Source organism: Oryctolagus cuniculus, chromosome 18 (assembly GCF_051225735.1).
Source record: "Oryctolagus cuniculus isolate XC-2025 breed Fujian yellow rabbit chromosome 18, ASM5122573v1, whole genome shotgun sequence".
In the NCBI taxonomy this organism is placed as follows: Eukaryota; Metazoa; Chordata; class Mammalia; order Lagomorpha; family Leporidae; genus Oryctolagus; species Oryctolagus cuniculus.
In genome coordinates, this window is record NC_142884.1 from 13,333,558 (window position 1) to 13,344,953 (window position 11,396).

General features: G+C 54.6%; 1 protein-coding gene across 1 annotated transcript; it reads right to left on the reverse strand.

The window, feature by feature from the left end:
* Window positions 1–863: 863 nt before the first annotated feature.
* On the reverse strand, window positions 864–10,392 carry LOC100352369 (uncharacterized). Its single transcript, XM_070063498.1, is given in 7 exon segments — window positions 864–1,709; window positions 1,712–2,326; window positions 2,329–2,739; window positions 7,107–7,195; window positions 8,403–8,539; window positions 8,977–9,033; window positions 10,378–10,392. Coding segments are annotated over 7 exon segments (2,154 nt in total). The 3' UTR covers window positions 864–879.
* Window positions 10,393–11,396: the final 1,004 nt, after the last annotated feature.

The window sequence follows — 11,396 nt, forward strand, 5'->3', positions numbered from 1 at the left end:
TGCCATCCATGTGGGAGGCCCAGATGGAGTTCCAGCCTCCTTCCTCCACCTGGCCCAGCCTCAGCTGTTGTGGCCACTTGGGGAGTGACCCAATGAACAGAAGCTCTGTCTTCCCTCTCTCTGTGGCTCTTTCAAATAATTAATAATCTTCGAAAATAAAACTTGTCACTAGTAATTCTGACACTTTACCTTGCCTTAACAGTGTTGAGAAAAATAATCAATTGTGTAGCACGTAAAATCCACAAAGTTCATTTTTCACTCCACACTGTCACAAAAGGTAACTAAATCTATACTGTATAAACCAACAAGTGCTAGAAAAAGTCCAAGGAGATAGGAACCAGTGTGATAGGAGGCTGGAGGGCCTTACCAAACTAGTATTGCAGCTTGCAGACTTGAGTGCCTTTCCACATTTCAATGCTGTCTCCGGGAATTCATTTTATGAAGGCTATGTTCAAGTTTCCTGTTCTGATTACAAATGTTCAATACCAATTTTCCCCTATTACACATTCTCCTCACTAACCTAACACCTATTGAGACCTAGTGAAGTATATGCAATGCTGCAGACTCAACAGTGAACAAGGCATCTGTTTCTATGGACTTAACATTCTAACAGACACTGATTTGGGCATCATGAACCTGTGGCAAAACATCTGCTAAAACCCCTCTCCCTCCCAAAACTTCTCTTCCTGGTAACTCTGGAGCAAGGCCAAGGTTCCCACGGAAGCTCATACTATGCCAGTAACGAGGGCTCTCCTCTGTGTACTCTTTGGGCCACTGGAATAGGAGGAGCTAGGGTTCAAACACTGGTTTTCATGAAACAATTTTCCTGTAAGATATGACGATTGGAAGAATTCACGTGACACTTGAGTCTCCAAAAAATCACTTTATAGAACTTTTTTCCTCTGTGGTTTCTCTGTCCTTCCCACCCCTATTGCTTTTGTAAGACTTATCACGAACGTGGATTCTGTGATGAATCGTAAGGTTGGACCTCCAGCTGAAGGTCTTCCCACACACGGCACAGCTGTACGGCTTCTCCCCCGTGTGCACTCTCTGATGTGACCGCAGCTGTGACGACCGACTGAAGACTTTGCCACACTCGCCGCACCTGTACGGCTTCTCCCCAGTGTGGACGCTCTGATGCAGCTGAAGGCTGGAGGCCTGACTGAAGGACTTGCCGCACTCCCCACACCTGTACGGCCTCTCTCCCGTGTGCACCCGCTGGTGCATGGCCAGATTCAGGCTCCACTTGAAGCCCTTGCCACACGCCTCGCACCTGTACGGCTTTTCTCCCGTGTGCACTTTCTGATGGGCTTGGAGGTGGGAACTCCGACCAAAGCCCTTCCCGCAGGCGTCGCATTTGAATGGTTTCTCGCCACTGTGCACCCTCTGATGGGCCAGAAGATTTGAGGCCTGCCAGAACACCTGCCCGCAGTCCTCACAGTGGTACAGTTTCTCCCCCGTGTGGATCCTGCAATGAATCTTCAGATCTGCCCTCCGACGGAAGCCCTTCCCACACTCGTCACACTTGTAGGGCTTCTCCCCAGTGTGGCCGAGCCGGTGAGTCTGAAGGCGTGAGTTCTGATTGAAGCCCTGCCCGCACTCCTCACACCTGTAAGGTTTCTCTACGCTGTGGGCCTTCTGGTGGATTTTAAGATACGAACTCTGCCGGAAGGCTTTCTGGCATATCTCACATTTATCAGGTTTCTCTCAGTGTGGACCACCAAGTGGACTTGGTCATGGATTTTCATCCTGAAGCTCTTGCCATGCGCGTCACACCTGTACGGCTTCTCCCCAGTGTGGACTCCTTGATGGGCCTGAAAACTTGAACTGTACATGAAGCCCTTGCCGCACACTTTGCACACGTACGGTTTCTCTCCCGTGTGGATTCTGCGGTGGGCCTGAAACTGCGAAGGCTGAATGAAGCTCTTGCCACATTCTGCGCACTTGTAGGGTTTTTCTCCCGTGTGGACCCTCTGGTGGATGTGCAGATTCGAGCTGCAGGTGCAGCGCCTCCCACACTCCGCGCATCCGTACGGCTTCTCTCCCGCGTGCACCGTGCAGTGGTTATCGAGCCCTGATCTCCGGCGGAAGTTCTTGCCACACAAGTCACACTGGAACGGCTTCTCCCCGGTGTGGATTCTCTGATGTTCCTGCAGGTGGGACGCGTGCACGAAGGCCCGCCCGCACTCCTTGCAAGTGTGAGGTTTCTCTCCCGTGTGCAGCTTGTGGTGCACGGTGAGCGTGGCTCTGCGGCTGAAGCCTTTCCCACACTCTGCGCATGTGCACGGTTTCTCCACGGTGTGGACTTTCTGGTGGGCTTGTAGACACAGCTCTGGCTGAACTCCTTACCACACTCGGCACACTTACAGCGTCTCTCACCCCTGTGGGCCCTCTGATGAACACGAAGAGCTGAACTCTAACGGAAGCTTTTCCCACACTCGGCACACGTATGAGACTTCTCTCCCAGGTGTGACTGTGCGTGGAGGACAAAGCTGGCGCCGTCAGAGAACTTCTTACGCTCATTATCCTGGAGAGATGTTTGTCCAGGGAGGGTCAAGCACAGTCCTGTCCCAACCTGGCAGGACGAATCACCTGGTTTGGGGAACCAAAGATGACGCAGCGCGGGGTCTTGGAGTCTGGTTGAGTCGCCTGCAGCGTGCTCCCAGATCTGCTCACGAGAGCGCTCTTCACGCAGCTCTGCTTCTGGGACCGTCCCCGTCTCACCGTGGGTCCGATCTGCTGCAGGGACAGAGAATTCAGAGGCTCGGCACAGTCTTCAGGACGTCACACTTAGGTAAAGCACCGACACCTAACGGACCTGAGAAGGTTCAATCTGTCTTCTTCACTGGGCGTCACGGTCTCCGATCTGCGTGTCCAGAGGTGCAGGAAGTGACCCACTGGCCACCCCCACTAGGCTTTACGATGGATTTCCATTTCATCTGAAAGGCAGAGACAAAGATCTTCCATTCACTGGGTCACTCCCCAGATGCCCAAAACAGCCAGGGTGAGCCAGGCTGAAGCCAGGAAGAGGATTCAATGGAATCGTCTCCCCCATGGGTGGCAAGGGCTTGGACCCAACTCCCTAAGCCAACACCTTCGGCCTCCCAGGGTGTGCATTAACAAGAAGCTGGAACAGGAAGCGGAGCTGGGACTCAAACTCAGGCGCCCCCACGTGGGACGCAGGCATTGCAGGCGCTGCGCCAAACACCCACCCCGTTCCATTAAGCTTCAATAGACCTGTGTGACACCAAGTCTCCTGCATGAGAGCAGTCAAAGACTTCATTTTAAAACATACAATACGCGGGGCAGGCGCCATGGCACAGCAGGTTAAAGCCCCCCGAGCTGCAGCGTCGGCATCCCATTTGGGTGCCATTTGAGTCCCCGCTGCTCCACTTCCAATCCAGCTCCCTGCTCATGCGCCTGAGAGAGCAGCAGAGGATGGCCCGGTACTACATGGGAAACCTGGATGGGATTCTGGGCTCCTGGCTTTGGCCCCGACAGCTCTGGCTGTTGCAGCTATTTGAGAGTGAACCAGTGGATGAAAGAGCGCTCTGTGTGTGTGTGTGTGTGTGTGCCTTACTCTCTGTCACTCTGCCTTTCAAATGAACAAGTAATCTATTAAGAGAGGACTTCTAGGGCAGGCCTTTGACCTAGCAATTATGCTGCAGTTAGGATAACTGCGTGGATGCCTGGTTCCAGCTCCAGCAAGGACTCCAACTCGCAGGGCAGCACCAGTGACAGCTCAAGTAATTGTGTTCTTGTTACCAATTCCATTGCGACCCCAGCTCCAGGCTTTGGCCCAGCCCAGCCCCCGTGCTGTGAACATTTAGGGAATGAACCAGTAGGTGGGAGTGTGCGCTTTCTCTCTCCCTCCCTCCTTCAGACATATAAATAATTTTCTCTGGAAAATTTTTTTAAAGGTTTTATTTATTTATTTGAGAGGTGGAGTTACAGAGAGGGGGAGAGACAGAGAGAGGTCTTCCATCCGCTGGTTTACTCCCCAAATGGCCACAGCTGCTGGAGCTGTGCTGATCTGAAGCCAGGAGCCAGGAGCTTCCTCTGGGCCTCCCACGCAGGTGCAGGGGCCCAAGGACTTGGGCCATCCTCTACTGTCTTCCCAGGCCACAGCAGAGAGCTGGATCGGAAGTGGTGCAGCTGGGACTTGAACCGGCACCCATATGGGATGCCGGCACCGCAGGTGGAGGCTTAGCCTAGTACCCCACAGCACCAGCCCCCGAAACGTTTTTGTGAACAGGCACCTCTTGCTTTGCTTCAGTGGACACCCGACAAGCAGCCTCTATGTAGCTCTGCCGTGGTCATTTCATCGGAAAGCGACTTCAACGTCTAGGCGACTGGGATGGCAATGTGTCGGGACCCCTAACACACACTAAAACACGCCTAGCAGGTGTGTAAGCAGAGGGGAACTGGAGTTCCGGCTCTTACAGGGCCTTTATGAGGACAAAAGGAACGGAAAGTTGAACTAGCAACACACATCATTCCACAACCTGACAGGAAGTCAGACCTCCAGGGGAAAAAAATGCAGAGCTGGAATTTAATCTTTTCCCACCTAGACGGAGTCCCGGAGCAGGAGGGGTCACAGCGTCAACTCCTAGAGCTGGCCCGAGGCGGCGACTCCCACGAGCAGGACTGTTCCCTGCCAGCCACCCGGGTGGGCTCTGCTCAGCCTCAGCTCAGCCTCGAGGCCTTCTTCATTGCCCGGTGAGTGATGGCGAGCCTGGTCCCCACCCAATTCTCCCAGGTAACTTCCGGCCCCTGGAACCTTTCCACCACCAGACGCGCCCTCTCATTGGCCGTCTGGAGTGCGCACGTCCTTCCCACCACGGTGCAGCGGCGACAAGGGACAGCACTTTGCATCTTGGACACGACCCCTGTCTTACACCTTCCTACCTATGAGCATGGCCCACAACAATACAACAGAGTTCAGCAATGGACAGATGGCTCCCAGGTGGACTTTCCCGTGAGGGCTGCAGCCAAGTCCCGGTGGGAAAACTTCTTTTCCAAGTCAGCTATTTGAAATATCAAAGGGACAGCGCATGGCAGGAAAACCCACAGAGGCGGGAAACAAAGGAGACAAAAATAAAAAAAATCAAAGATGGCAAAAAATACTTAGAGGGAAAAGAAAGGAGGGGGCGCCGCACATTGGCTCCTGCTGCAGCCTGGGACATGGAAGAACCGTTGTCTCACAACAGCTTCGCAAAGTCAAAGCTGAAACCCTGTCGTGAGGAGCGAATTCATTTAAAAGCTGGACACGAGCATTCAGAAATAAAAAGGGGCCAGGCGAGGAACTCTGCGAGCCGTACCCCTGCAGGAAAGGGGTCACGTGGAGCACGTACTGAAGCCACGCCGTGCGTCTAGGCGCCCGTGAAACCCTGCTTCTGCTCGTGGGAAAGGTGCGTTTCTTCATGTGGCCCACGCTCAAAAGACCTTGAGCCTTTGGTTCTAGAAGGTACCCACTGGGAGACACGTGGGAAAAATGCTAACAGGTGCGTAAGTCCCTCGTGGACGGCACTGTGGCTAACGGTTGTATTTAACAAGCTGACCCTTAAAAGTCTCTCAAAGGACGTGATGAGTTTGAAGCAGAAGTTTCTATTTTTCCCAGGTTATCATGTCAGTTAGTTACACAGAAAACAAAGTCTTTTATAAAAACGTAGGGAAAATCACATGAAATCTGTATATTGGCGATATCTGTAGGAAATAAAGGCACAACGTATTCCTGAATCGGAGAAAAAGGCAACATTCAGCCGCGAGACTTAAGTCCTCCCCTGCAGCACAGGGCTGGGAGGCCTGGACACAGGGACAGGGACAGGCGCTCCAGGCGGGAGACGCCTTCAGGGAACCGAGTCTGCTGCCTGGCCACGGCCTAACGCCCCGAGAATCGGCTTTTCCTTCTGTGGGGCTGCTACCAAGTCGGCACCAGAATCCTCGCTCAGAACGTAACCCTGTCCAGAAGTAAACAGACGCCCTACAGGGGACGCGGGAGAGCAACCGGGCAGGCGTTCTGCTCGGTGCTCACGACCACGGTGTACACGCACGCCAAGGTGGAGAGGCGGCCACCAGCGAACAAATCCTGCTCCACAACCCCATTCCCTCTGCCTCGCCTACACCCGCCAGCTACCTGCGGCAGCCCTGCAGGCGGCACACTCGCCCTTCCAGAACACACCGGTTTCCAGGGAGCTGCCACGGCCCGGGACCGCTCCAGGCCCTGAGGCTGGAACAACCAACAAGTGACACAGACACAGCTCCTCCACTCGTGGCCATCACGCCGCAGCGGGGAGAGAGAGGTGGTGAGCGAGCGAAAAAATCCAGGAGAGCCGACATGACGCAGGGCTGGGTGCGAGTGGCCATCTTTTCAATGAGGCGCTCAGAAAAGGTTTTTCTGATAAAAATAAAACTGCAGCGAGTTTTGAAGGAAGTGAAGGCAGCACTGGATGGTTTGAGCTGTTTTCCAGGCAGAGCGCAGGGGCCATACGGGCGCCAGGCGGAAGCGTCAGGCAGAAGAATTGCCCCTAAAGAACTCCCGTCCCCATTCGCAGGGCCTGAGGACGTCAGGCTAAAGGACCCAGGGGGCTCAAGGTTGCTGGTCAGCTGACCTGAAACGGAAGACTGTACGTCTGGATGGACGCAGAGTAGTGAAGAGGGATTGTGTGAGAGGGAGGCAGAGAGAAATCAAAGGCCAGCGTTGTAGCGCAGCGGGTTAAGCCGCCACCCGTGATGCTGCGTCTCATGTGGGTGCCAGTTCGAGCCCCGGCTGCCCCCATTCCGATCCAGCTCCCTGCTACGGCCTGGGAAAGCAGTAGAAGATGGCCCGAGTGCTTGGGCCCCTGCACCCGCGTGGGAGACCCGGATGAAGCTCCTGGCTCCTGACTTCAGCCTGGCCCAGACACCTGGGGAGTGAACCAGCGGAGGGAAGATCTCTGTGTCTGTCACTCTGCCTTTCAAATAAATAGTCTTTAAAAGGGGAGTGGGGTTGGGGCAAGAAGCCAGTGCAGCATAACAACAAACATTTCGCACCACATGGTGGCAGCAGTGGTGGAGAGAAGAGAAACAGGAACGTTTCTATGAGGACTCCTGCTGCTATATCTCACCTGATCCCCTTTCTCTTTGGGTTGCTGTCTTCACGTCCAGCCCTTTCCTGTTTTCTGAGTGGGATGGATCAGGTGTGAAGGGGTGACACCTGTGAACAGGCAAAGTCACATTTAAAACAAACTCACTAACGCTGCAACTTACTGGAAATCTGGGTTCCTACTGCATACAGACCACCAGGTCATTGAAAGCAGTATTTTTTGGGGCTGGCGCTGTGGCATAGCAGGTTAATGCCCTGGCCTGAAGCACTGGCATACCATATGGGCGCTGGTTCGAGTCCCAGCTGCTCCACTTCTGATCCAGCTCTCTGCTATGGCCTGGAAAAGCAGTAGAAGATGGCCCAGGTCCTTGGACCTCTACATTCACATGGGAGACCCGGAAGAAGCTCCTGGCTCCTGGCTTTGGATCAGCACACCTCAAGCGGTTGCGGCCAATTGATGAGTGAACCATCGGATGGGAAACCTCTCTCTGCCACTCCTCTCTTTGTGTAACTCTGACTTTCAAATAAATAAATCAATCTAAAAAAAAAAAAGGCAGTGTTTTTCATTCTTAAAGTGACACTGAGGAAACACTAGTATTTTAGGCCTGTGACACATATGTAAGTCTGGAGTATAAAACCCATCCCTGGGGCCAGCGCTGTAGCACGTAGGGGCCAGCGCTGTGGCACATAGGCTAAGCTTTCCATGTGGCGCTGGTTCTAGTCCCGGCTGCTTCTCTTCTGATCCAGCTCTCTGCTGTGGCCAGGGAGTGCAGTGGAGGATGGCCCAAGTGCTTGGGCCCTGCACCCATGGGAGACCAGGAGAAGCACCTGGCTCCTGCCATCGGATCAGCGCAGTGCGCCGGCCGCAATGCACCAGCTGCAGCAGCCATTGGAGGGTGAACAACGGCAAAGGAAGACCTTTCTCTCTGTCTCTCTCTCTCACTGTCCACTCTGCCTGTCAAAAAAAAAAAAAAAAAAAAAAGAAGAAGAAGAAGAAGAAGATGGGCCAGGTCCTTGGGCCCCTGTACCCACCTGGGAGACCTGGAGGAAGCTCCTGGCTCCTGGCTCCAGACTGGTTCAGCTCAGGCTGTTGGGGCCATCTGGGGAGTGAACCAGCTGATGGAAGACCTCTCTCTCTGTTGCTGCAGCTGGCCAGCGTTGGCTACAATGTGTTTCCTTCCTCCTGAGACACTCTGACACTTTCTATCCTGGTGCACTAAAATTTATCAGTAGGAGAGTCAAGTTCAAGACCTCCAGAGCCTTGACCCCTGGACACACAAGGTCACTGCACAGGGTGACACCGAGTGTCCGAGCGCGCCCGTCCTCACCCACGGACAGCAGGTTCCGGAAGTTCTCCAGCATCACCTCGCGGTACAGCGCCCTCTGCGCCGCGTCCAGCAGCCGCAGCTCCTCCTCGCTGAAGACCACGGCCACGTCCTGGAAGGTCACCGCCTCCTGCAGCAGAGACGGAACATCAGCAGAGATCTTAACCCCCGACAGCCATCACCGTGACCAAGAAGAGGAGGCTGGGCGGGGAGCTGGCCTAGGTCTGCAGGGACTTAATCCATCTGTGGACTTTCTCCTATCCTGTCTAAGCCTCGCAACCATCTTATCCTCAGCCTCGTGAAACCCACAGCCACGACAGCCGCCCTCGTATTCTCACTTCGTGCCCTTGCTGATTCTACTTAGAATGTGCTAGAACTGTGACGCATCCTGCCCGAGAAACAGGCAGCAATTCAGTCAGCAACACAGAGCACGTCACAGGGAGCTGGGTCGGCAGGGGACGAGCCGAGCCGGGAACCAGGCCCTCCGACAAGGATGCGGGTGTCGTGAGCAGCCACTTAACCAGGTGGCTCAGGTCTGTCCCTCGAGACGTTTTCAATCCAACTTACCAACGGCTCGCTGCCAATGGGACAAAGAGGTGACCCGTAAACCACACCAACACGGGCCTAAGGGGACGAGGAACCAGGATGGCGCTCTTCCTGTGTGAAAACCTCTCGCCGGGTCTGTGGCTGCGCCGTGCCTGGATGTTCGGCTGCAGGGCAGCCAGTGCAGCACAGGCCAGAAGCGTCATTCTTTTAAAAAAAAAAAAAGATTAATTTTATTTATTTGAAAGAGTTACACAGAGAGGCAGAGGCACAGAGAGAGAGGTCTTCCATCTGCTGGTTCACTCCCCGTATGGCTGCAACAGCCAGAGCTGCGCCGATCCGAAGCCAGGAGCCAGGAGCTTTTTCCAGGTCTCCTATGCAGGTGCAGGGGCCCCCAGGACTTGGGCCATCTTCCACTGCCTTCCCGGGCCACAGCAGAGAGCTGGATCGGAAGTGGAGCAGCTGGGTCTCAAACTGGCTCCCATATAGGATGCTGGTGCTGCAGGTGGCGGGTTTACTCGCTACGCCACAGTGCCGGCCCCTGGTTATTCTTTTCATAACTGATGTCTGGGAAAAGGTTATACCAGCAGGCTGCACCTCTGCAGCGTCACTTAACACAGTGATGTGCCTGTCACCTGTCTGTAGGGGGGAAGCAGCTAAGACTCCAGAGGCGCACAACTCAACAGGAACACGATGCAATCAAAAACGCGAACATTTCCACGTGAAATTTAAAATGTCACAATTGAAAATGAGCTACATGGGGTCTGTGTTGTGGCACGGGGGTTAAGCCACCACCTGTGCCACCAGCATCCCACATGGGCGCAGGTTCAAGTTCCCGGCTGCTGCACTTCCGACCCGGCTCCCTGCTTTGGTCCTGGGAAAGCAGCAGAAGACGGCCCAAGTGCTTGGGGCCCTGCACCCACTTAAGAGACCCTGGGTGGGGTTCCAGGTTCAAAGCTTTGGCCCGGCCCAGCCCCAGCCACTGAGGCTGTTTGGACAGTGAATCAGCAGATGGAAGATCTCTCTGTCTCTCCCTCTCTCTCTGTAATGCTACCTCTCAAATAAATAAATAAATCTCTTAATAATAAAATGAGATATATAAGGGTACCTCAAAAAGTTCATGGAAAACAGAATTAAGAGATAAGAATTTTGGTGCAAAAAAAATCTTTGCAATTATGCATAAAAATATAGTCACCAACGTACATGATGAAAAGAGCTTGAGAGACTTTCAAAACCTAGTTTGTGAGCGGGGGAGTAACGTGGGAAAATTGTTCATCCCCACTAACTTCTCTATTCTATAAAATATATAATAATCAGAGAGACAGAACCAAGCGCAGTCGAATCAGACGGGGAAAAGGCAGCCGCAGGTGCGCAGATTCTCTGCTATTTGCGGTCCTCCTTGGCCCTCAGTGTCACCACCCTTACCTCGAAGGCGGCCATTCCTCTCCCTCGTGCGGGGACCCGGGAGCGTCCGGACGTCCGCAGGGCCCGGGAAGGGGAACGCGGCCTAGGGACAGCCCCAGAAAGCGGGAAATGAGTCGCGCGAGGCCCCCGAGAGACGCTGCTCCCCGCACGGGCACCCGCGACTGCTCCTGGGAAGAACCCGCGGCCTCCTGGGCTCGCTCTGCAGGAGGCGCCTCCGCACACAGAATCCGCGCTCCCGGGGCTCACGCCCGCCTCCACGAACAAGGGAAAAGCAGTCCTCTCCACGGAGCCGCGTGGCATCAGGGAACTTGCTCGTGGGCCGTCACATTCTGAGGGGGACGCGCGCTCGTCCGCACCAGGGCCACCCCGTGCACCTGCGCCCCGGGCTCCCCGAGGCCCCCCTCGTCGGGTGGCTGTCCCGGGCCAAAGCCAAGTCCCTCCCTCCCCCTCCCTCCAAAACACTTTCCAGTCTCACGCCTGCTCAAGGTTGGGATTGCGCCTGCTCAAGGTTGGGATTGCACGGAGCTCCTGGGTTACACTTCCTGCAAGGCCCATTCGGAATTAACCCCGCATTCCCTACCTCTGGGCAGTCACAAGGGTACCTGCACTGGAGACTTTTTGCTTTAGGTCTTCTTGAGTCGTCCAACGAAAATGTCCCATGAACTCGGCTTCCTGACGTCCCAAGGCCCGCTTACGACAGCAGGATTTCAGGAGCAAGTTAGGGGAGCTGCATATATAAATATAACTGATTCACTTGAAAGTCGGTTACAGAGAGAGAGGTCTTCCATCCGCCACTCGCTCTAGAGGACAGCCGTCAAGGAGTTAACAGGAATGACCGCTGAGAGGCCAGCAGAGGACCGGAAGGAGGGCACTGTGTGATCTGACGGCCTGAGGCTGAAACTGACAGAGTGGGGAGGCCCCCAGGAGAGAGGGCAGCACCAGTCCCTTTTCTGGACCATGGGATGCCGTTGGTTGGCTTCTTAGGACAGACGACGGCCATCTGACGGGGCCAAAGGGGA